Below are 26,010 nucleotides of genomic sequence, written 5' to 3' on the forward strand. Positions count from 1 at the left end.
GGCAGTTGCTGGTTCCTTCCCCACCCATAGGTGCCAACTCCTAGGGGCCCAGGTCCCTTTTCCCCCTATTACATTTAAGGGGGGCACCACCACCCCCGCAAAGTTGATGGGCAATGCTTCCTTCCTTTCTTTTCCACGTTTGGACTTGGGTTTCCCAACAACCCCTGTAAGCGAACTTATAAAAGGGTTGCTGGATGGCAAGAGAGCTGGGATCAAGAAGTGGGGTGAGGCGGGGGAATAAACCTTCACCAACACTAGGTACCTCCGTTGTTAAAATTGGGGGGGGATTATCTGCCCACCACCACCAATATTTTATTCATGTTGGCGCCCCTGTCCTCACCCTGCATGCAGGAGCTTCCTACGTGTGGTTTAGAGAGCACACATGGGTCAGAAAAAGTGGTTCTGCCACTATGCCTCCCCCTCCCCCATCCCCAACATTTGAAAAGGGACTCTGTTTATGACAGATCTAGAACACAGAACCTGAATTTGGATCCAGTTCCTCTCTTGAAAGCCTCCTTTTGTTTCCCTGGCTCCTTTGCAGTATTTGTTTTGTTTTAAGCAGCAATCCCCCCCCCAAAAAAAAAACTTATGTGGGGCTGTTGAGGGGAGGGGGGTTAGACCGAGCAGAGACATCCCTCCTCCCACTTCTGCTGGCTCAAGTAGCCTGATGTCACACTGCCAGCATGGACTTCCCCTCCTGATGCTCATCATACATGCAGACAACTGTTAAGCCCATCAGCAGTATTCTGACAACAGAGCCTGGTGGATCCTGAACTGCTTTCACATCCAGCACTGGCCAAGATAGGATCCAGACCTACAGTGGTGGCTCGCAAGACGAAATTAATTCGTTCCGCAAGTTTTTTCTTCTTGCGAGTTTTTCGTCTTGCGAAGCACAGTTTCCCATAGGAATGCATTGAAAATCAATTAATGCGTTCCTAGGGAGACTGCCTTCAGACCTTCTGAAGGCTGGCGGTGGGAAGAAAAGCCCTTCTCCCGCCGCCAGCCTTCAGAAGAGTTCCCGCAGGGCTGTCTAGGCTGCGGATAGCAGCCTGCTGCCCCACACAAGGGGCGCTCTTCTTCAGAGCGCCCCTCGCGCGGGGCAGACATCTGCAGCTTGGGGAGCCCTGCAGGACTTCCCCGCAGGGCTCTCCAAGCTGTGGATAGCAGCCTGCTGCCCCGCGTGAGGGGCGCTCTTCTTCAGAGCGCCCCTCGCGCGGGGTAGACATTTGCAGCTTGGGGAGCCCTGCAGGACTTCCCCGCAGGGCTCTCCAAGGTGCGGATAGGGGCAGCAGGCTGCTATCCGCAGCTTGGAGAGCCCTGCGGGGAACTCTTCTGAAGGCTGAAGGGCTTTTCTTCCCACCGCCAGCCTTCAGAACAGCCTTCTGAATGTTGGCGGTGGGGAGGAAAACCTTCCTCCCACCGCAAGTCTTCAAGACAGGTCCGGGAACAGAGGAGAAGCGCTGCGCGCCTTCTCCTCTGTTCCCAGACCTCCCACCGCAAGCCTTCAGGACAGGTCCGGGAACAGAGGAGAAGGCGTGCTGCGCTTCCCCGCTGTCCCCGGAGATTTCCCTATGGGCTTTCATCTTGTGAAGCAAGCCCATAGGGAAATTCGTCTTGCGAAGCCGCTAAAAATTGGAAAACCCTTTCGTCTTGCGGGTTTTTCGTTTAGCGAGGCATTCGTCTTGCGGGGCACCACTGTAATCTGACTGGTCCCCTTAACCTTCCACTGCTTCTGCCATAAGGGTGGTAGCTCCATCCAGCAAGTTTGGATTGCTGTGCCTGTGAAGAGAAGGGAAATAACCTGTGGCATAGTTCTGCGGTCTACACAGGAGAATGTTTTTATTCTAAGTTGGGTTTCAGGAAAATACTTCCCATTCTTGTTTATATTGGCTGCTGGCTCCTTGCTATAAAAGACAAGTGTTTCAGTTTTACAGCTTGCTCATTAAACACCATCAAAATTTTCAGGCATTAGCAGAAGTCCCCTTTGGGTCTGTTACATTTAGTGGGGTGTTTGTGTGTGTGTAAATTCAGGCTGCTGCTCTATTTTAGCACAGTCCAGATGATATTAAAAATCCATTTTTAAGGAGTATTGATCAGGTGATGTGTAGGGAGAAGGGATGAATGTATTTTGAAATGATAGTTGGAAAAGTTATTTTATTGGGAGCAGCAATGGTCGGAGGAAAATAGAGGGGACATCTGGGGGTTGGAAGTCAGCTTTTAAATTTGTATTGAATTTGTATTAATTTAATGACAATTTGTTAAAAATTGTGGAAAATCATAAAAATAATTAGCAAAAAAAAAAAAAAAAAAAGGAGTGCTGATATTCCAGAAGAAATAAGAAATAAACCTTTGGAATAATACCGAAACTGATGAACAAACAGAAACAGCTGCTAAATGTCCTAGAAGCCAGCCTGAGATTCATTCCAATTACGCCATAAAATGTACCTCTGATGTGTGCTGCAATTTGGTTTTTTTGTTTGATGCCTGCTGCATGTGCCAAATGTTATTTCCTCTTGGTTTTCACCTCCTTATCTCCAAGACCCTTCTAATTATTCCTATACACTAATAGCAAATTCATTCTCCCAATATCCTTATGGAGCCCAAAGAGTGCCAGTCATGCACAACCCTAAAAAGGGGAAACCCCTAAAATAGCCCAACGAGGTATTAGCATGCTCACAAAATTCTGACTGTTGGAAAAGGGATGGAAAACCTGGGGGAGGGGAATGGAATGGAATGGAGTATTGTGGAATTGGGCGTGGCTGGCTGAAACCAGGAGCACTTAATGCTGCAATGTTTCACTGTAGTTCCCACTTGTTTTCAGATTCATGTAAAAGCTGGTGAGAGAAAATAATGGGTGAGAAAGTCTTATTGGAACACTTTCGGATGTTGCTGGCCATTGTATGTCTTCTGACTGAAGCTCAGACTGTTCATTAAAACTGTTAAGTGTTTAGCATTGCTCATTGAACCCATCTTCTTAATCTACAACGCTTGTTTAGTTATAACATTTCCACCTAAACAAAAACGTTTCTGTTTATTTTTAACCGTAATTACTTTTTCTTTCCCAGGTGAATCAAGACTTCTTAATGAGATTGCAAATAACCTTAATATGAGTGTTTTGCTAACTTTCCTAAAGCTAATGTAATCAGTAATGTATATTGTCCTTTGGACACAGTTCCCTGTCTTTTCAGTTTTCCATTATCTTGCTTCTGAAAGGTTTAATTATACGTTGCCTTTTAGCTTCACTGCCTCAGTCATCTACACACAGTCATCTACACACATAGCCTCAGTCATCTATACACATAGCATTTTTGAAGTTTACGAAGTTCAGAAGATGCTTCAATAATTTGCAGAAATTGCAAGTGCTCAGTCAGGAGGTTGCCTTTGATACTTTCCAATTTCAAAATCCCATAAGATCACATATTTATGCTGTATTAACTATTACCTAGTGTGTACTTTATAGTTCTTTAAAAAAAACCAACTTAGATGCAAAATACATTTTTTCCTCCAAGCAATGACCTTCCCCACCATCATAATAAAAGCAATAAGCACAGTAATCTTGATATTGTCAATATACTTAGTATTCTTAATATTCTCTGTATTTCTAACACTTCTAGTATTTCTAATACTTTCTTTATAATGTTTTGATTTCTATCCTTATATTAATGATGGTATATAAGACTAGATTAAGCTTATCATGGTTATTTGGTAGTTTCCTTTTCTTTCTTTGAACTTGTACTTAATTTGTGCTTAACTCATGTCTCTATGTCCTCTTCAGTTTGCTTGTTCGGGTTTTGTTTTTTGTATATTTTTTCATTCGAAATAAATAATTAAAAAGAGCTATGAGCACAGAATGGGGGGGGAGGGGTTTTGCATACACTTGTAAGTTTTTCAGACCCTGACTTTTCTCTTTCAGCTGTTGCCAAGCACATCCTCACCTTACAGACATTCACTCTCTTTTTTTTGTTGTTGTTCCTCTCTCAGGTCTGGATGTGTGGAGGAGGGATGTTTGACGTTCCGTGTTCTAGAGTGGGGCACATCTACAGGAAATATGTCCCTTACAAAGTCCCATCTGGCACCAGCCTAGCAAGAGTAAGTAACTTATGTTCTGAGGTTCCTTCAGCTGTGAGACTTGACCGTATAAAATGCTGTCCAGGAAACCTGTAACCCAAAACGGAGGCTCCCTTCAAACAACACATTCCTCATCTACCAAACCTTACTTAGGAGCATCAGGAACAAGTGATGGTCTCAAGAACTCCTTCCATTCCTTCCTTCCCTCTCACATGCAGTTCCAAAGATGATTTCCTAATTTCCCCACACCACACTTTGCATCCAAACAAGCAAACTATGGGGTGAGCGATCCATTACACAGGAAAAGCTAGGGGAATCTACAAACCCCACATGGTTGGCCACTGTGGGGAAAAGGATGCTGGATTAGGTGGGCTTTTTAGTCTAGTGGATCAGGGGACTTCATATGTTTGCCCATGACCACCAGCTCATAGCCGTCCTGTAGCCTTCTAAAAATAAAAGCTAAGAAGACAAGGACCTCTGTCTTCCTTCCCCGTAATTCAAGCACTGGAACAATCTATCCAAATCAGGATTGCAAAACCATAGAGGGATCACTCAACACCCCGTTTGTCAGTTTGAACAGCATGGTAAATTGTGGTTTGAGGAAACCAGGTCATCTACTAAGCCACAAACAAAGTAGGAGGACAGATCTCATGTGCTTGTTACACTTTCACAATCCTCCAAGGCATGATTTGTAGGATTGTGAATGAATATTGCCACTGTCTTCATTTTTTTGGAGTAGCTAATAAAAAATATAATCTGCTTTTGCAGAGGAAAATGCCTATTTTGGATAAAAATGGATTGCTGCAAGATCTGATAACGTAGGCCAAATTTGCCATAAGTACCTTGGAAGGACAAACAACTCCATTTATTGCTTGGAAGCTCCTCAGACATAATTCTGAGGAGAGTTCAGCTTCAGCAGAGGACCCACAAAGCAAGTCTGGCAAAGTGGTTCTCTTAGGAGAAATATTGTTGCAGGTATCTGCCTGGCCCTTCAACTTCAGGCTTGATAGAAGCATCCGTGGGACTCTAAGCTTAAGGGCCGATTTTAACATTACTCTTGCCACTGACAGGAAATCAGTCAGTGAAATCAATTCCAGTTGGAAATAACAACCCTGGCACAGGTTGCTGCAATATATGAAGGGTATGTTGGAAATCGCCCTGAGTCAGCAAGCCTCATTTTGCTCTGATGCTCCCTTTGGTTTCAGTTCAAGAGGCAAAAGCTCAGCTGATTGCCCAATCAGTTCCCACATGCTCCATTTCCTGAGCCAACTGCCAAACAAAGGAGGCTCAGTTAAGTGATCTCATAAGGTCGTTTTATGGAATCAATGAATTGCAAGCTTACCAATTGATGCGTTTTCAAGAGCTCACGTAGAAAAGGAAAAAGGAATCTTTTGTGTAAAGATTGCAGAAGGAGGTACCTTTGTGAGCCCATTTGGACCTTAAATGCTGGCAATTGACAGGATAAGGAGGAGCAGAAGAGGTTAGGGAGGTGGCAAAACAGCATTGGGGGGAGGAGACACAGAGGAAAGAGGTGCACCATAGCTGTGGCCCATGTTTGGTGACTCTTTACATTCTGTCTGAGTTCTATTTATTAGTTGTTGTTGTTTAGTCGTTTAGTCGTGTCCGACTCTTCGTGAGCCCATGGACCAGAGCACGCCATGTGGGCAATAACATAAAGGAGGAGGTGGATGGCCATATAAGGTCCCACTTTCCTGCCAACCCCAGGAAGAGGAACATGAGAAGCTGCTGTGGCCAGCCCAGTAGCAGGACGACGATGGCCAAGATGAGAAAGAGGTTCTCCCCTTTGTATCCTGCTGCCACCACCACTTCACATAGGGCACAAGGAGGGAAAAAACTACTGCTGTCAGGGGGCTTCAGTGAAGACTTTTGCCTCCCAGGGCAAAATCTGTAGATCCAGACCTGGTAGCTGATGCTTGACTTCGTCTCCAGCCACTCACACCGTTGACAGAACAGCAGTGAGGCAACAAGTCCCCTTGAACTCAATGGGCCTGCTTCTGAGAACACATGTACAGGTTCACCCAGCATACAACAACAAGGTCTTCTTGATCATTAAACCCGATCACATATTCTGCTTCTGACACCTCCTCCTCCCAATCTGCTCCTTTTCCCTCCAACCACTCATCATCATTCTACCACCAATCCCCTAACCAATACCACCAAAACCTAACACCAACACTGATGGGCTCAGCCCTTTTTAATCAATGAACCCAATTCTCTCCTCCTCTTCAGATCTCACTTCTTCAGCAATGCTTTGTCTAACTTTCTTTGGCCCTTCCTCAAGTTTACAGTGCCACCTCCTCCAGATTCAACTTGGCTTCCCCAGCCGCCTTTGGTTATTTGCCACTTTAGCATAGAGGATTGGCTTTCTAGAGAAGGCCTTCATTCATGGGTTCTGCACCTAACGCTGGTGTGTTAAATAACTGGTAAACGGTCGCTGTGTCTATCCTTAAGTACCTAAGCTAGGAGCGACTGGCAAATTGCTAAATAATACAGCACATAGTATGATTTTATAAATGTGTTCAAGAGGGGGCAAACTTCTGCAAGGGTATCTCTGTGGCATCCTCATGAGGTTTGAAGAATTCTGCATTTCAATGATCTGGAACTGATGTGCAGCTGGGGAAGGGGTGCCATGTGCTTTCTAGTTTCTGTCCCATTTGCCCATACTGTCAAAATATGACGGCTCAGAAATTTCTCAGAAGGATGAACTTGTATTGTTTCTCATAAACAAACGAACAAACAAAAACTCCTGTCATTTAAGAACAAGGACTCCCGAGCTATCATCTCCTAAGCAGCTCTAATTTCACATCCCCAGTTCCTGCTGGCATAAATGTTTTTCTTTCTGTTGTGGAGACAAAGCAGGTGGTAACCTATCTTGCTGTGCCAGCTGAAATGTGCTCCATTTGTTCTCTATCTCGCTCCCTTTGTATTCAGATAAGTCTTATTGGTTCTGAGACATCTAGCTTTGTTCAGACGCTCGAAGCACAGCAGATTAATCAAATTCAAGAGAGGTGCTTCTAAATGAATGTCGGAAGCAAATCACAATGGGAGAAGTCATTCTAAGCAGAAACATTATCCTACGCCACAGATTATGAGATGAGTATTGCTCTTCATCTCTCACAGAAGATACCCTTCAGTGCTCTATGACTAGTACTCTATTAAACAGCTAGCGTCGCCGAGGTTGCAAGTTCTGCTTTTGAAGTGGGGTTGTATGTGACACGTCCACTCTCAAAACATCCTCTCAACGAAACCTTGATTCGGGAGTCTGATCAAAGAGAAAAATAAAATATGAAAATGTACTTCCATCTAGTGGGGAGAAAACAGAGGAAACAACAACACTAGGGTAACGCTTGCAACCTCCTGTTTTTAGAACGTGTGGGTGCTCCTTCAGATTAGAGGTGAACTGCAGGTAATTCAGTAAATGACACATCGAATCATAGAACTGAAAAATTGGAAGGGGCCACAGGGATTATCTAGTCCAACCACCTGCTATGAGCCCAATGTGGGGCTCAAACCCACAACCCTGAGATTAAGGGTCTCATGCTCTACACATTGAGCTACCCCAGCTTTTGTAGAGCCCTTCGAAGACTGGATTGCTGCAGATGACACATACTGTATTGCATTTTTAAAGGTTGTCTCATTTATTATTATTTTTAAAATGTTGCAGGTAGAAAATTCTAGCTGACAACACTCTCTTAGCACAAGGATTTTTAATGTGGGGCGAGCCATTTAAAAATATGATGCTCCCAGCTGCTGTCTGAAGTGCTACAGATCAGTTTTGGTGAGCTTAGACCAGTGTTTCCCAACCAGGGGGGGCAGAATATTCCAAAGGGGGCACAGGTGAAAAATGTGTGACTGGGGGGCCATAGCACAAGGCTAGGGGGCCACAGAGGGAAGTGAGAAGTGAAGGGGGGAAATCCTTTTTAAAAAATAAATCCTGATTCGCTAGCTATCCTCTTGGCCAAGTACAAGCAGGTAATGGGTCAGCCCACCAGAACCTAGCACTCCTTTTTGCCATGTGTGTGTTCTTGGAGCAGTCCTGGTTTGTTTCCAGCAGGAGAGGGCAATCACTGAGACTCCTGCTTTGACTAGTAGGGCCCGAGATCCAGAACCCCCAAGTCAGGCAAGTGCAGCAGTGGGGTGGCAATGGGTAGGGCTGGGCAAGCCGGAGCTGCTTGTTGCTGCCACCAGTGCTGGGCCCAGCGGCAACCTGGGCCTGATTCTGCAAGGTGCACGGTGCAATCCATCCCAACACCTAGTGGATCAGGGCCTTTGGATGTTGCTGAGGGGCATAGGACCTGTCGACAGCAGCAGCCCAGCTCTTCAAAGTGTGGGGTAAAATCCACCCCAGCGCCTAGCCCAGCAGGGTCGTCTGGTGCTGCTGACTTGCATCTAGTAAATAACTAAGTGTCTACTCAGAAGAAAGTCACACTGAGTTCAGTGGGTCTTACTCCCAGGTTAGGGTGTGGGGGGCTATAGTGTTTTATCTAGGCAGCCAGGGCTCCTCCAGATGACAAGATCTTTTTGCACCAGGTCAGTGAGGACCAGTTGCTTTTTAAAATAATCCCATATATACAGAACTCCCTGTTCACCTTTTGGACTGTATCTGTAGGTTTCCCCTTCTGTGTCAAATAACTGGGGTCAAATAAGTGTTGTTTACTTTTTATAATACATGGAGAAGATAGATCTTCCTTGGGAGGTTCTGGACTCTCCTTCCCTGGAGGTTTCTAAGCAGAGGTTGGATGGTCATCTGTCATGGATGCTTTAGCTGAGTTTCCTACATTGCGGGGAGGTGGGGGTGGGGGGTTGCACTAGATACATGACCCTGGGGTCCCTTCCAGCTCCATGCTTCTATGTTATTCTGCTTCAACAATATTTCATTATGCTCCTATCATTTTATGTAATTGTATTTTGTATAAATTATAAAAATTATAAATAAAACATGTTCTATTTACAAAGAAAATTGCTACCTTTCTAGCAAATCCATGGGCATAGCCAGGATTTTTGTTAGGGAGGCATTCTTTTGTTGGGGGGCAGGACCTCATATTTGTATTGATTTGTACTTACTTGGAGGGAAACTGCACAGGAAGGAAACAAGATGGAAGGTGCCCACAGTTTGAAATAGGGTGGAAAACACTGGCTTAGACCATCCCTTCCTCTCAGTATAAAATATGTGGGTTGGATTACTGCCACCATGAAGCATGTCAGATCTGTGTCTCAATCCTTCGCTTGGAAGCAGCTGTGATAATTCATGTTTACATCATTCCTTCTGATTGCAATAATATTTTATACTGAATGATCAAAACTCGGGGCATGGTGTTTACTTTTGTTGTGTGCTGAATTCCAGCACAGAACAAGTAATGTCTCATATAAGGTGGAACAATCCCTTTTAATAATGAACTCTGGTATTGAGTGCCAGTGACTATATAGCCATGCAAGGCCACTGAGAACCAAGAGGAAGGGGTCAGCATGGTTAGGAAATCCAAACATCTGCAGAAGTTAAACATTTTTTTTTGGGGGGGGGACTAAAGGACAAAGAACCTGCAAAGAACCTTGTAAGATCTGACTATGCTCAGTGCTCACATAATGGGGGTGGAAAAATGAGAGGCTGGAGATAAAATAATATGGAGCCTGCTGAAAAAGAGAGCATGATTCAGGAGCCCTGAATAAGAGCAATCCACACTGCAACATTTTATTGCAGCTCCCACTTGTAAGAACAAGCAGAGGCGGTGGAAGGGGGGACGCGGTGGGTGCGGGCCGCCCCAGGTGTCACCACTGGGGGGGGACACAATGTCAGGTGGCACTCACCGCAGGGCCTGCAGCGTTCCTGAGCCAAGCGTCTCTCCTGAGAGAGATGCGGTGGCTTGGGCACGCACAGGCTTCGAGCTGCCCAAACGGTCCGCCTGCTGCCTCCCCCCCCCCAGCTGTAGAGCGGCTGAGTGGGAAGAGGCAGGCAGACTCTAGAGGCCCCGTGATGCGCCCCACCCCTATGGGCAGCTTGCCCCACCCCTCGGCACGATGCTCCAGGTGCCCGAGCAGTTTCTTCCGCCGCTGACAAGAAGTTAGCAGTGTGTTGATGAGGCAAAACAGAAGTTTGTCTCCAGATATTAGTTTTTCAAGCCCAGGAATATATTGGGCTTTTAAGGGGGAATGTTAGGACATCGAATTATACTCCGTATTATCTCTTTAGAAAGAACTTCAAATTCCTACATATTTCCAAATGGAAATGATGTGGAAAATCAACTCAGGCAATCAAGCAACAAGAGAGATATCTGCAGTAAGATTCCATGGAAATAATTAAGTGAGCCTTTACTGTACCTCGTTAATTAAATCCCTTTCAGTAATTGCATTGAAGTTTCTGCGGGGGGGGGGTTGTTGTTTTTTTAAAGGAAGAGAGAAGCCATCAGTCTGACTTTTATCAGGCTCCTAATAGCAATTGAATGCAAAAGGCTTCCATTTGCTTAATGCACAACCATCCAAAGCTAGATAAGAGAATGGCGTATTGTAATTGTGTGTGTGCGTTATCAGTGCTAATACTTAAGCGGGAAGAGATGACTGACTCTTGCTTTCTGCCGCTCAGAACCTGAAGCGCGTGGCAGAAACGTGGATGGATGAATTCGCCGAGTACGTTTACCAGAGGCGGCCTGAGTACAGACACCTCTCCACTGGCGATATCTCGGCCCAGAAAGAGCTTCGCAAGCACCTGAAGTGCAAGGACTTCAAGTGGTTCATGGCTGCGGTGGCTTGGGATGTCCCTAAATATTTCCCTCCGGTGGAGCCACCACCTGCTTCCTGGGGAGAGGTGAGGAACATTATCCAATATGAGCCAGTTGCTTCAGGTGCTGTCGGATGCAACACTACATTCCCTGCGAAGTGGCTGCTATGGTGACAAAGCATTCACAAAATTAGTTCCAACTTCCGTGGCCAAAGAGGTCAGTAAGGGAGCAGGTAGCAGTTGGAACCACCACAGTAGCCGTGGCTGAAGTAAGAAACCTTTTGCCTGTGACCCTTTATAATTATCTAAGCAGTGTCTAGCAGCACCGCACTGTGGACGCACATGCGAAAAGGTTTTCAAAATGCAAAGATCCTTGTTGCCATGCTAATAATAATAATAATAATAATAATAATAATAATAATAATATGCTGCCTATCTCACTGAGCTGACCCAGCCGCTCTGGGTGGAGCTGCAGAGCCATCCTCTATTGGTGTGTAATTACTATTTAACAATTGTCTTTTATGCTTTTAAGCATTTTGTGTTGTTTTAATTTGTGTAAGCCGCCTTCAGTCCTGGTCTGGAGAAAAGGCAGGCTATTCGTATTATTAATAATAGTAATAATAATCTTGACACTGCTGCTTATCCAGGCAGGGCTGGGGCAAATGCACTGGCGGGAATGCAAGACTGGTGGCATACTTCCTGCCTGCACACTCATCCTGCTCCAGTCTTGCCATGACTCCATCCTGTCCAGATAACCAGCAGTGACACCAGTATCAGGGGTGCAGCTCTACCTCCCCACTCCTGACATGCGCTGCTACTGGTGGATTGGTGACTGCTGTATGTATTGTTGCACTGACTTCTGTGCCACTTCTGACATTTGAACCATACAACATTTGTGTGTTTGACAGTGTGTGTGTGCAAATGGCGGCTTGGCTTCCCTGTTTTCCTATCCCCCGTTTTCTCACATTTATACACAACAGCAACACACACACACATTTTGCCTTTCTCCTTGCAAAACTCTGTCTGCTGCAAATGAGTGATTGATTGGCAGCATGTGTTCTTGCAAAGGCTAAACGTGAATTTTGAACATCACCAAGTGTACCCTTGAAGCAACCTGCTATTTTGGGTTTCTTTGTGCCTCCAGCCATGCAGTGCTGGAAGGGAATGTGGTGCATCTGGCCTTCTGTTTTGCCTTTTCATCACTCGAGGCAAATGCGGAAAGTCAGATGGATTTGCAGAGGGGTGCAATGTGAAAGAAAGTCACTGCTTGGTGAATTCGTTGCTAGCTATTTTACACTTGGGCCTGTGTTCTGGCTGTGATTCTGTGGCCACATAATTTGTATTCCTCAAAATCTCACTAAAAAAAAACAAGGACACTATCCACCTTTGCATGGATGCAACCTCTCACATCTGGAGGATTGGCCCAGAGCTCACCAGAGTCCCCTTCACTGTCTCCCCTTTTTGGACTGACTTGTGTCAATTGTAGTCTGCTGGCCATTTTATAGGCTTTTGGTGCTCATCCAACTCTTGGTTTTCTCCTTCATCTAGCTCTTGGGGCTTCTCCAGATGGCCTATATATTGTGCATTCATCCTGGTTTGCTGACAAAAAGCTTATGTGAAGTTTAGACTGTCTTCAGAATACTTTCCAATTTGTTTGCAGGGCACTTAGATGACAATAAGCATTCATCCTTTTATTCGGGTGTTGGATGTGATGGGCCATTGTGCATCTTCCCATTAGACATTCACACATCTCACACTTTTCAATGTGTTTCCCCATCACTTTCCTAACCGCAACAAGTCTGCTTCTCTTTTAAAGTGGATTAGTTGTACTAGGGCAACAGAGCCCTTTGATCCATGAACTGTGCAGACCTAGATCTATGATATGTGCCTGAATGTGTGCCGCATTCTCTTTTTTTATAATTTTTTATTAAATTTTCTTTTACAAATTAATCAACACAGTCTTGTTCTCATATTTCCAATTTTTTGAACTTCCACCAGCTCCTCCACCAATCATCCATATTTTCTATTCATTACGCATTTTTCTTGACTTGTATTGCCAGTTAATAGTAACTTATCACTTCTGTTTGTTTTTTTTACAATACATCTTTAACAATCACAAAGCCTCTTTGAAACCGACTAACGTTGTCTGTACATCACATCTATTTTCCAGATAATCCGTAAACTTTCCCAAGTCCTCGATGAATTTGTATTCTTTCTGATATCTAATTCTCCCAGTCATTTTGTCCAATTCTGCGTAATCCATAAGTTTCATTCAAGAGGTAGATCCTCTTGTTTCCATTTTTGGGCCATTAGGATTCTTGCTGCTATTACTGCATATTGAAAAAGTTTATAGTCCCTTCTGTTAATCTCTCTTCCTGTTATTCCTAGCAAAAAGGCTTCTGGTTTCTTTACAAATGTATATTTAAACATCTTTTTCAGTTCATTATATATCATTTCCCAGAAACCCTTAACCGAATGTGTGCCGCATTCAGGGCAGTCAGGACACACCTTTACTCTTCCTTAAGCTCGGGCTATTCTGTCCATCTGAATACAGATGCTCACTCAGCCTCCTTTAGACCTAATAGCTACACCTTATGTAGATGAGGATACACAACCCCATCGAGGGCCAATAGTGCCAAGTAACAAAATGCAGCTAGGATTGTTTTGGGACCTTTTCATTCTCTGGACCCTACCCTGTTCCTTTTCTCTTCTCCTGCCACCAGCAATTCCCAAACCCATTGTGATGGATAAGCAAACCCACTTCCTGGCTTCTCCAAACTTGCTTAAATCTGAATGAAAGCAAGCAAGCTGCTTTAGCCTCATCTTTGCAGACAACTTAACTCATGAATCTCATGAGGGGGGTTGTACCACAGTGACATGAAGGTCCAAAAGGGAGAACTCTGAAGTTGGACCTAGCAACAAATGCAGGAAAGAATCAAAGTGTTAGAACTGACAAAGCTCCTTTGCTATGACATTAGTTTCAGAGTCGACACCGTGGCTTTAATGACCCCATCTCAGCCCATCGGCTTGCTGCATTTATGGTGGCATAAAGGCAATGGTTGAAAAAGAATCTCATCTGAAATGCTGACCCTCTCTTTGCCTGTCAAATTCCCTCCATCAAACCTAATGTCCTTCTGAATTCCAGAGACATTGTTTTATCTGTGCCTGAGCTTCTGTTCCCAACCCCTTTCTTCTTGTTTTTATGGCTTCTTTCTTTTTACGGCTTGCACAAAGGAATCTGTGTGTGCGTGTGTCTGCTTTAAAAAGTTACTAGATATCAGTTGGCTTAAAAGGCAGCTTATTGCTAGGCATTGAGCCTGTAGATGCTGGTTTGTGAAGTATGCACTGCTCTCTTTCTCTGTCTCGCTAATCACAGTAGCTATGTCTCTTCAAGCGATATGTGCGCTGCTTTAAATTTAAATGCACAGGGCAGCCTTCCTTCTTTTGTATTCTGCACCCTTGAAAATCTTTCAAACGCTCTCCAGTTGCAACACAGCCACTCGAGCATTCAAGTCACTGGGGCTTTGCTATGCGAAAGGCATTTGGTAAATTTGTGGGGCTTGGAAGCCTTTTATGATGCTGTATTGAACTGTGGCGACCCTAACAAGCGAGTCAAGGCACCGACTTTGATAGTCAAGGACAATACACTATTTGAACAGAACATTCAATTGAAAAGCATTTCTGACTTGATTTGCTGTGTGTTCCAGACACTAGAGATTGCTTCATTTAGAAGCTTCAGCCCTTTGCTACATCCAGCATCTGTCATTGTTAAATGCTGCTAGACTGCTGCCCTGTATTTTTCTAATACCATGTAAACTTGGTTTTCAATTAATCTTATCAGGGTGGAAAACAGTCATGGACCTGTCAGTTTGATTGACCAATTCATGGCTAGATCATTGCTTGAAAATGGAGCTTGAGTTGATTGCAAGTAGCCATCCCAGTTTTCAGATTACTACTGTTAGGATTTATCACATGAATATACCACACTTTCCCCAAGGAGACTATTTCTCATGATGATCTTGGGAGGTGGGCTTGACTGAGAGATGATGAGAGGTTCCTCAGGTCTCCAGTTTTGTCAAATGGATGGATTTCTCTGGCCTATTGCTGCAGTTTCTAAGAGCTGCATTAAGTGGACAAATGTGATCTCCTTTTCATGAAACGGATTGAAATTCTCTTCTAGTTACTGAACAAGAAGTATCATTTACCCTCTCATGTTATGAAAGGTTTTACATGCAAAGGGCAATTCCTCTTAAGTGTGTGTGTGTGTGTGTGTGTGTGTATGCACGCGCACACACACAGACACACAGTGGTACCTCGGGTTAAGAACCTAATTCGTTCTGGAGGTCCATTCTTAACCTGAAACTGTTCTTAACCTGAGGTACCATTTTAGATAATGGGGCCTCCCGCTGTCACCGCTGTACGATTTCTGTTCTCATCCTGAAGCAAAGTTCTTAACCCGAGGTAATATTTCTGGGTTAGCAGAGTCTGTAACCTGAAGCGTCTGTAACCCGAGGTACTACTGTATATGGATCATATGGATGTCCAGATTGACCCTGGGAATAGCTATGCATATAACAATCTTGTATTCATCATAGGGGGGCCAGATGCAAAAAATAACAGGATCCTTTCACCTTTAATAGTTGTGCAGAAGAGAGAACTTCAGCAGGTGTAGCTTGTATGGCAAACTATACCTGCTGAAAGTCTTTCTTCTGCACATCTATTAAAGGTACAGAAGCCCCATCCTCTTTGGCCACCGTAATTCATTGATAGGAAGTGACTCTTGAGAGTGGGATTGAGCCTTTAAAATATAACATGAGAAGTAGCCATGACTCATTCGGCCACATGTATTTTAATCGCAAACCTTGAAAGCTTTTTTTGCTGCAGCGACACAGTTCATAAGATCCAGAAGCAGCTGGATGGTTTTAGTATTTAAAAGTGCTGGGCTATAAGGATAATTCATTCATATTTCCATCTCATTGAAATGAAGCCTTTCACTGCTGCTGCCACCGGTAGCCTGACACTTCTGTTTTCCTTTCCCAGATCTTTTTCATTTTAAATTAAAGCAAATTTGCTTAATTAGGACTGTAGTTGGGGTGCCAATAACAGATGAAAGGGCATGTGGCTCTCACTGTGTGATTAGCGGGCTATTGTTGTGGGTCATTATTTTTAAATGTAGAACACTCATTTATAGTTATTGCATCCATTTCCCACCCCTGAAGAGTTAATGAGAGAGATTTAAAATAATTAAGGCATTTAGGGAGACAAGTTGAGAGGTTTTCAGGTCATCTGGAGGGGGATAAGCCTGCCCTCTAATAATAAGGCTATGCTTAAAGGCTGCGCTCCTATACACATTTACCTGAGAGTAAGTGCCAATGAAAACAATGTGACTTTCTTCCAAGTAGACACATATAGGATAGCATTGGAATGCCATATACAGGATGGAAAGGCAGGTGTAAGATTGCTCTGGCGCCACCCACTAATCTTCCCTTTTGGCGTTTTTACTTGGAAGGATGCAGTTCACCTGCCTGGTGGCTTCTAGACTCTAGTTGTGGCAGAGGCCAGAATCTCTTTTTCCCAAACTTCTGAAGTCTCAGGACATCTAGCACTCAGGGTAGTGTTCTTTCTGGCTGTGAAGTGGGGAGCAAGCTCTGTGCAGCTGCTCCTTCTCTGATGGCTGGGGCCAGGCAAGTCTTCCTCTTGCTAGAGTCTTCTTGTGGCTCTTTTCCAGGGCAAGGAGATTGGGTGGCTTCTTGGGTTCCTTCCATCTTTACAAATGGATTTCTGCTAAGGATTCGGTTTGCATTTAAAGGGGAATCTACCTAATTTATACAATTCTGAAACAATACGCAAACCTGTTGAAATTTCCACTTCTTCGAATTTTGCAGGGCAACTCTATGGCTGTAGCTATTTAACAACCTGCATGTTGAGCATTCTCAGAGGTTTGTAGCCATGCTAATCTCACTGAATGAGTGCCTGGGTGCTCTTGGCTTTAATTTTAAATCCAAATATTGATGCTGATGACACTGACAGTATGCCTGCCAATTTCCTAAATGTCATGCTTGTAGGGAAATAACACCACCCATATACTGGCCTCTCATCCATGTTAGATCTTATCTTTGCTCACAGTACGTTGTGAGCTAGATGGCCTTGGGAGGTTTCCATTAGGCATGGGAGGGGCATGCAGCCCAGCAGATGTTGATGGAGATAGGAGTCCAACAAGATCTGGATATGGAGCCTTTCCTTTATTCATGTGCTGGATCAGTTTCCATCCATCCATCCTCTGCAAATCTGTGATTCCTCCATTCTTGTTCTGTGCAGCTGGTACTCTCTGCTGATCAACATTGACAAAAATGAACGAGAGAGTCTATGCTTGGATTTATTTATTTATTTATTTATTTATTTATTTATTTATTTAGTTGGCTCTCTGTTTTCATGGACGTGCAGCATCTTAAGTGAATGTGCTCCCATCTCCTTAATGCTGGCTGACAACAGGACATGCTTACACGGTTTTCCACTCAGCATTACAGAGCGGCAATCCTTCATCTCTCGCCAGCCATATGTCTTGCAAAAGTAGTCCCCAAGGTGGTGCCAAAGAGTTTGCATTTCCTGCGCATATCTTTGCAAGCTGTTGTCGCAGCTTGGGCCACTTCAACTTTGCCTTGGCCTGGAATACTGTCAAACTGCCATTCCTTACCTGGGTCTTAGGAGGTTTCCGTTGAGATAGTGGCAAAACCCAATGAAGTCCATGCGTGTAATTGCAGAACCAACCTGTCCCCAGATGCTCTTGCCACTGGACCACAATATGCTTCTAAACCTCAGATACAGTTAGTCTGCAAGTTATAGGGCTAATTAGGCACCCAACAGTGCACAATAATATTGTTCAATATTTACATATTATAGCAGGGATGAGGAAGGTTGTTTTTTTCAGCCAGAGGGCTGCCTTACCTTCTGGGCAATTCCTCAAGGGCCATAGGCCAGTGGTAGGTGGGGTCTGAGGCAGAAGTGAGTGGAACAAGAAATGCAAATGTTACCTCTGGACAGTAGGCTACTTTCTACACACACTCACATGCCACACTGCATCCTCCAGCCAAGCAAGCAAGAGGCACTACTTGAGTTCAAGGGCATCTTCCAGCCACACAAAAAGACTCAAGAGTGTGACGCAGGGCCAGTGAGTTGGGTGGCCTGGGGAGCATTCCCAGGGCCAGATACAGAGGCCGCATTCAGCCCCTGGATCTGAGGTTTCCCAACCCAGCAGCAACACTTGGTGTTCAGAAGGTAGGCGAGCAATGCCACCTTACCTGTGCTGTCCCAGCAACCACTACTGACCCTGGTAAGAGTGGCATCTACCCCCTTTTTGCTTCTGGTCACACCCACTACTGTTGTGCAGCCCCCGGAAGATTCCACACAATGGCAAGCAGCCCTTGGGATGGATAAAGTTATCCACCCCATCATACCCAAAGGTTATGGTAGCTTCTATCTTCCTTTTAGTAGCCGCAAGAGATAATTCACCTCCTGCAAAGCAAAGCAGGGAGGAATCCAACGAGGAGCTGCTGGCATTCTCTAGGATACGAGTGATCGCCAAAGAAGAAGTAGTGCTGGTTCAAGTGACCATTGCAGCCCAAAGGCCAGTGTATATTTTCAAGGTTATTTAAATCCAGTAGCACCGGATAAGTCAGAATAGAAGGGGATGAGTCAGCCACGGATGCACCAGGTGAGAAAGAGCAATGAGACTAGCAACCGAATTCAAACCATCCAAGCAGGAAGAAGCTTCTTTTTGCCCAAAGGGAGGCAAAACGCCCTGAGGCTCAGCCAGCCAATGTAGCTCCGATTCCCTCCCCTATCCAGTTGTCTGCTACTGGGAAGCAGGCTTTGACAAGCCTCATTCCCATCACTCATTCACAGCCACTTGAGGCCCTGGGAAGATTCAGTCCAAAGCCTCGTCTGCTGAAGAGCAGGATGTATTCTTTCCCTGCTAAACCTCCACAATCTTCCTCCACCAGCCCTCAGGCCCTTTCTCAAGTCTTTTATCTGGAGCCATCTGACAAGCCTGGGTCCAAAGACATCTTCATTAGGTATCTGCTGGCTGCTCTGTAAGCTTCCACATGTATTCATGGCTGCATCCAGCCAAATCTGCAGGGGATTTAATGCCGAAAGAAGGATAAGTGCTGGGCTTCGGCTTAAGAACTTCTCTGATCTGTGATTGGTTCAGAAAGGAGTTCTTCTGACTATACTTGTCCCAGACATGTCTGGTTGCTAACGGAAAGCACAGGGGAGGCTTGTCCATTAGGGCCAGTGGAGCATTGCCCCACCAAGCTCAATCCAGCCTCAGCCTACTCAAGGTTTCCACCGACTATCAGCTGCCACTTCCTTAGCCTCAGGGTTAATATTGTAGAATTCAGCACCCAGTGCACCCTGCCCCCTTCCTAGCTATGCTGCTGGGGAGGAAGTCAGAACTAGTTGGCACCAGCTATTTTTAGCTCCAGCTGTGCCTGCTGTTTGGTTCTGACCTACTGTTGGCCTCCTTGCCTTCTGCCTAATGGGAATGGTCTCCACTGGGGAAGTCTGGTGGGTAAGCTGAACTTTGATCTTTCAGGTGTTACTGCTCACATGTACTCCTCATTCAAGTAGGTAAGACTGTAAAACTGCTTATTCCTAGATCAGCACAGCAATTGGTTATTTTGGTTGGCCCAGTGTATTACATATGTCAGGGATGGAAAACTTCAGGCCTGGGGGCCAAATGCAGTCCTCTCTGTCGGGTTCTCCCAAGGCCATGCTCCACCCCAGGCCAATCCTGCTCCACACCTTCCTGCAAGAGGCAGGAGAGAGAGGCTCATGCTCATTTTGGTCCTTCCAAGTCTCTGCAAACAAGAGGGAGGGATCTGCCTCCTCTTATATGGTTATTTAAAGTGCCATGACTAGGAGTGCCATTTAAAGTGCCATGACTAGAGCTCTGAACTCTCTCCAGACAGAAGCCATGGAGGGTGAAAGGGCAGAGGATCAAGCAGCACAAAGATAGTCTGAACAACTCAAAGCCCAAAAGGCACAAGCCTACTCTCACTTTCTCCTAAAACCTTTCATTAACAACACCCTTCCCCCTCTGCACAAAAGTGCACCAAGCATCACTTGTCAGAAAAAGTGTGTGTGTGTGTGTGTAAGTAGGAGCTAGAAATGCTGTGGAAAAGTTTAAACTTTGTCCTGTGTTCACTTTTTCCGTTCTTGGGAGTAAATCCCACTGTATCTGAGAAGATATATAGAATAGCGGCTGCAGATGGTAGCCCCCAAAAAGGTGATTTCCAAGGGTGTGGAGCTGGGGGACAAAAGCTTCACCAGTAAGAGCTGGGGGTGGCTAGAGGGGCATGGAAACCAACTAGGCAATTTGCATCTGGCAAAGACATCCCTGCCCTCTGGTGTGGACAGACAGTAGGCGGAACGGAAACACATTGAAGTGCAGTGTTGTGTACAACACTGTACACATTCAAATTGAAATACAACAATATAAAAACAACCTCACTGTGTTTTAAGCCAATAATGGGTACAAAGCTCTGATCCATTCACATTCCCTGAAATCTGTTGGTGATATTGACTAGGCAAGGTACTAAATTCTGATGGTGCTGTTAATTCATGCATTAATTCAGCCCGGACACTGAGATCCAGCGCCGAGGGCCTTCTGGCGGTTCCCTCATTGCGAGAAGTGAGGTTACAGGGAAGGAGACAGAGGGCCTCCTCGGTAGTGGCGCCCTCCCTGTGGAACGCCCTCCCTTCAGATGTGAAGGAAATAAGCAGTTATCCTATCTTTAAAAGACATCTGAAGGCAGCCCTGTTTAGGGAAGTTTTTAATATTTAATGCTGTACTGTTTTTAACATTTGATTGGGAGCCACCCAGAGTGGCAGTGGAAACTCAGCCAGATGGGCGGGAAATAAATAAATAAATTATTATTATTATTTTATTATTATGTGAATTTGCATAATTGCCACTGTTTATGCATAATGACCAGTCTATATAGCAGCAGGACCAGCCTAAAGCATTTGGCACCTGAGAAAGAGCAGCAAATGGCGTTCCCCTCCTGCCTCCCACTTAAGGTTAAGATGCATAGGACCCAAGGCCAGCCAAATGGCAGCTGGAACAGAAAATCTCTTCCTTTTCAGGTTTCCAAGCTGCATTACAGTTCATAATGGTGGTTGCTTAATTTTCCAGATTCGAAACGTGGCAGCAAACCTCTGTGTGGACAGTAAGCATGGAGGGACAGGCACAGAGCTGAGGCTGGACATCTGTGTGAAAGATGGCTTGGAACGGACCTGGTCACATGAGCAGGTATTTGGACCATCACATAGTTTTTTCCTCTATTCCAAGATTGTAAAGGGCTTCCTCAGGCTAGTCCCTCTGGCTGACACACCTCTTCCTAACACATTCATCATCTTTGTCTAGAATAGCACATGTACCCCTTCTTGCGCAGAGTCCTGAGCACAAGAGTTGTGATTTGTTATGAATAAGCTGAGGAGTCCAAAGGTCTCCTGAAACAGAAATGCTTCTTACGTTGCTGCCAATGTGAATAGATTCAATACAAGTGTATGTGACATAATGCATAGTCTGCTGGATAAATATCTGAGGCAAAACGATGGACTGTAGCAGAAGGTAGAGCACAGCAGACTTTGAACACTTGGCAAATCCTTTCCTTTTATGTTTTGTTGAAATGAAATAGTACCACGTGCAAGCTGCAGTTATTTGTAAAAGCAGCAACGTCCCTTTGTTGTAAGCACTGACTTGGTATTTGCAGCTTCTGTTGGCCAGTGAATGGTTGAAATACCCAAAAGCAGGGGTCAGCAACCTAAGGCCCATGAGCCACAAGTGGCCCACGGGGGTCGTATTACCAGACCATGAGCTGCCCCCGAACCAAGCCACCCGCTCAGCAAGTCCCCCCCGTGCTGCACTAAACTGGTGCACATGGATTCGCTTTTGCAGTGTCTAAAATCGCATCTGCGCAGCCGCCGCAAATCATGGGTGTGCGCCATCACGTGCACATGCGATCCAGCCCATGGAGGGATCTCCACCGGAGTCAACCCCTGCCCAAAAACAACAGCAGCTTAATATTATTTTATTTTATTTTATTTGTTGTTGTTGTTGTTATTTGGGAACTGACCAATAACACTTAGAGATCAGAGCATGTTTGGCCTGGAATCCATACTTTTAAGGGTGGTCTTGGGACTTTTAAGCCTTGCTCCAAGTGACAGTTGTAAGAATCCAGGGACCAAAGTTGTCTCTTGGGGAACCTCTAGCATCAGTCTTCCCCCCCTCATTCTTCCTCCTCCATACTGGGTTTGATGGTGCAGTAGATTCAATCAAACAAAAGCCATGGAATGTGCTTTTTCAAGAGCTTTTGGCTCATGAGAAAGCAACCTGGGGAAGGGTTGTGAATCAGTGGCAGAGCACAAGCTAGGCATGCAACACACTCCAGGTTCAGACCCTGCCAATCAATGCAGAGAATACTAAGCTACATAAACCAATAGAAGGACACCTTATAAGGCAGCTTCCTGTGTTCTGTTCATGGTGTTCTGTTCTTTTCTAAATCTTCTCTTTTCTTTTGCTTCTATATGGCAACTGTTTCCAACTGGCCGATTATTTCGATAATTGTTACATCGCAAGGTATTGCATTGTTCATCCGAAAGACTTGCTGCATGCTCCTAATCAGGCTAAATCGGAAGTAGGTCCTCCTGAATTCAGTAAGCAGGAGCAGCTCACCTGAAATAGCTTTCCTGTATGGGCATCACTATTGCTTACTGGCAGAGACCAAGTGGTAGTGAGTGTTGGAATTCTGCCACTCGGTCAGAGGAATGTGCCCTTCTCAGCCGTAGGGCAGATATTCCTTGGCGACCTCCCCGCTGCTACACTGCTGATAAGCAGCCGAGGTCTCGGTGATTCTTCTCAGATGTGTGAGAGGAACACACCGTTCTTCCTCTCTCCCCTTTGGTGTCCCCCAGGGAGGGGAAAGAAGCAGACAGAAATCTATTTACATCTTTTATTCCTGTCTTTCATATCAGTACAGAGAAAACATGTCTGACTCCATAGCAGTTAGAATAGACTCCCCCCATGTACTTCCAGTACGGGTCATATGACACACACACTGAGCTAACATCCGGTGCTCAGTACAGAATGGACTGCCCCTTTGTTCCCATGGCAACAGTCACAAACATCCTGTTTGGCTTTCCAGCCACAAGGAGCTGGCTTGGCTGCTAGAGCCTTTGCTTGCTGCAGCATTGGTGCTTTATGATAACAGTGAGGTCAAGGCTATGTGGGTAGGAGAACCAGATTAGCCCTGCCAGTATGGTCACACAGCCCTGACCTCACCACTATCCCCACTTCCCCGTAAGCTGCACCATCACCCCTGCTAGGAGGCTATTGCTGCCATTCCACCTCACCAGGAAAACTGCTATGGCTCGCAGGTAAGCAGGGTTAGGATTATAGCCTTAGTTTTCTTAGGGAGGTATGCTGGCATTTCTGTGTCTGCCCCCCTTTTGACAACCCCAGATCGCTCCAGGTGAACCCAATGCAACCCGGGGCTGCCTCAATCCAAATCAGTCTAATTCAGCCGCTGCACAGCCCTGGTTTTTACCTTTTAGCAGATAAAAATCCCTGACACTTCATCGGTTGTGGCAGAACTCCCATCAGTAGCAGAAAAGGCTAGGAAGCAGCTGTTCAATAGAGCAGCTGCTCACCCTGGAGACTTCCCTCGTGGAGGTTATTAAGGGTTGCTGCTATCAGTTTGTTTTGTGTTGCATTGGTACTTTGTTCTTTTATGTAGCCACTGTAATCAGTTGCTGAATTTTTTTGATTCTGGTCATTGTGTAATATTAAGGTGACTGTCTTTGTAGAACCAACTAAAATGTCACAAAGTAATGGACAAGCTTTCAAGTTTTCCAGAAATTTCTTCAAGCTGGATGTTCAGGTTTTGTTTTTAAAAGGGGGGATTAGCAAGAAGAGATAATGATGTTTCAGGGCAAGATGAAAAAGCCTCCAAACTGCAGCAGGGGCCTTTTTCTGTCCACACATGCCCTCCCTATTTGTTGTTTTGCTTTTGTTTTACATCTAGCTTAAAGAAGCATTATGAAGAACTCAAAAGATTGCTCACCAGTTTGTGGCATTTTAGTTGGATTTTCTCCCCCCTAATAGAGCTGTAAAGCCACCTGCAATTTTTATTTGATGCATGTAGTTCCCAGAACTTATCAGCAGAGGGCACTGCTGGACAAGCAGAGCTCCATGCTGAAGATGGAAAAGTTGATGGTCCTTTTGTTTTTGTTTTTAATTGTTGAATATTTTCAATAGAGAGCCTATCCATATTCAAGCAGACTGGGAAATGGCTTATACTGTACTGAGCCCATCTAGCTCAATTATTTTAAACTGTGATTAGCTGTGGCTCTCCAGTGCAACTTACAAAAGTCTTTCCCAGACCTGCTAGGAGATTCATGGCATTGAACCTGGGATCTTTTCAATGCTAAATGCATGCAAAATGTGTGCTCTGCCACTGAGTTATGACCCTTCCCAAGCCCTATAGGATTAGTTAGAACCAGTACATCATATCCAGAAACAACTGGTAGACACCCCCCTCCAAAAAAGTTTGAAAACTATTGTCACAATTATACATAAGTTCTGCAGCACAATTCCAGACACACAGAAGTAAGCTTTCAAAGGCAGCCCACACAATGCAGGAGTAGGAGTTTTAGGTCACCATAACATGAATAAGGATGTGGGTGGCGCTGTGGGATAAACCACAGAGCCTAGGGATAAACCACAGAGCTAGGACAGAAGGTCGGCAGTTCGAATCCCCGTGACGGGGTGAGCTCCCGTTGCTCGGTCCCTGCTCCTGCCAACCTAGCAGTTCGAAGCATGTCAAAGTGCAAGTAGATAAATAGGTGCCGCTCGGGTGGGAAGGTAAACGGTGTTTCCGTGCACTGCTCTGGTTCGCCAGAAGTGGCTTAGTCATGCTGGCCACATGACCTGGAAGCCTGTATGCCGGCTCCCTCGGCCAATAAAGCGAGATGAGCGCCGCAACCCCAGAGTTGGACCTAATGACCCCACGACTGGACCTAATGGTGAGGGGTCCCTTTACCTTTACCTAATATGAATAAAAGGGAGCAGAACAGGTGACCTGCGTAACCAATGGATTCCATATAAACAGTTGGTGCAGGCTTAGTCCCTCAGTCTGAGACACTGATCTAACTGAATAACCATACAGGCTCCTGTGTCAAACCTAGAGCTGCGTGGATCCAGAACCTGGTCATCAGCTCATCGACCATTGTGGACTTCTGCCCATGACAGACTGGACCCTCAGATGCAACCTGTCCTGGAGCTTGGCCAAGTGTCTGGCAGAATTTAGGAAATCTGAATTATCCAAGCCAGCCTGGTGCCCTCTAGATGTTTTTGGACTAGTGTCCATCAGCCACAGCCAGCATGACCATGACCTTCTGTCTGGGTATGATGGGTGTTGTAGTCCCAAAAAACTGGAAGTTATCAAACTGGGAAAAGTGGCTCAGAACGTGTGTGGCATGTTCTCTGAGTTGAAGGTTCTCAGGCACTTGGTTCTAGAAGATTTTATTAGGTCCGAAGTTGATCAACTTTAGATGAAGGTCTACCAGGCTTGCGTGTTGAGCATGCTGCTTTGTGGAAGTGAGTCATGGGCAACTTACATGTGCCAGGAACGACGCCTCGACACCTTCCACAACCCTTGTTTTAAGTTAAGGGACCACTGGAACCTGCACCTAGAAGTAGAAAACGTACTGTTCTTATGTTTTTTAAAAAGCTGCTGATTATAACTGGGACAAGTTCAGTCCATCAGGCAATACACAGGATCTTTGTTACATCCTGGGAAATAATTCACCCCAGCCGCCCCACACACTGCATTCTGGGTATTCATCCCCTTCTATCGTCATTTGGCACCAGCAACAGCCTTTCTGAGGGATTTGTCTTTGTTCTACCTCTGCACTGTAAGTGTCACATCCTTAGGCTATCTGCCATCCCCAATGCTGCCAGCTAAATGTAGCTTTATTTTATCTTCAGTGCTGGAGACATTTGTGCAAGAACTAAACGGGAACAAGAAAAAGCCATCCTGCTGTCTTCAGGTTCATATACTGCTGCTCTCTCTGCTGCAGACATGATAAACAACCTCAGCAGGTTCATTATCTGACTTTTCAGATGCCAGCAGAAGAAATGAGAAAAT

General features: G+C 45.2%; 1 protein-coding gene and 1 long non-coding RNA gene across 14 annotated transcripts in view; one reads left to right on the forward strand and one right to left on the reverse strand.

Moving 5' to 3' along the window:
• GALNTL6 (polypeptide N-acetylgalactosaminyltransferase like 6) overlaps positions 1-26,010 on the forward strand; it is a 452,866-nt gene that overhangs the window by 412,476 nt on the left and 14,380 nt on the right. For all 4 annotated transcript variants that reach the window (XM_081926064.1, XM_081926066.1, XM_081926067.1 and 1 more), the window contains exons 9-11: positions 3,982-4,089; positions 10,667-10,888; positions 20,997-21,113. In XM_081926064.1, coding sequence (XP_081782190.1) covers positions 3,982-4,089; positions 10,667-10,888; positions 20,997-21,113 — 447 coding nt within the window. The remainder of the gene's footprint in view (positions 1-3,981; positions 4,090-10,666; positions 10,889-20,996; positions 21,114-26,010) is intronic.
• The window catches only part of LOC309378244, a 106,209-nt gene that overhangs the window by 21,532 nt on the left and 58,667 nt on the right, over positions 1-26,010 (reverse strand). The window contains exon 3 of one of the 10 annotated variants that reach the window (XR_014171929.1): positions 19,254-19,607. The exons of the other annotated variants lie outside the window; for them this stretch is intronic. This is a non-coding gene — a long non-coding RNA (uncharacterized lncRNA). Of the gene's footprint in view, positions 1-19,253; positions 19,608-26,010 lie in introns of those variants that run through there. 10 annotated transcript variants of the gene reach the window in all.

The sequence above is a fragment of the Podarcis melisellensis genome (genome assembly GCF_964234715.1).
Source record: "Podarcis melisellensis genome assembly, chromosome: 9".
Classification (NCBI taxonomy): domain Eukaryota; kingdom Metazoa; phylum Chordata; class Lepidosauria; order Squamata; family Lacertidae; genus Podarcis; species Podarcis melisellensis.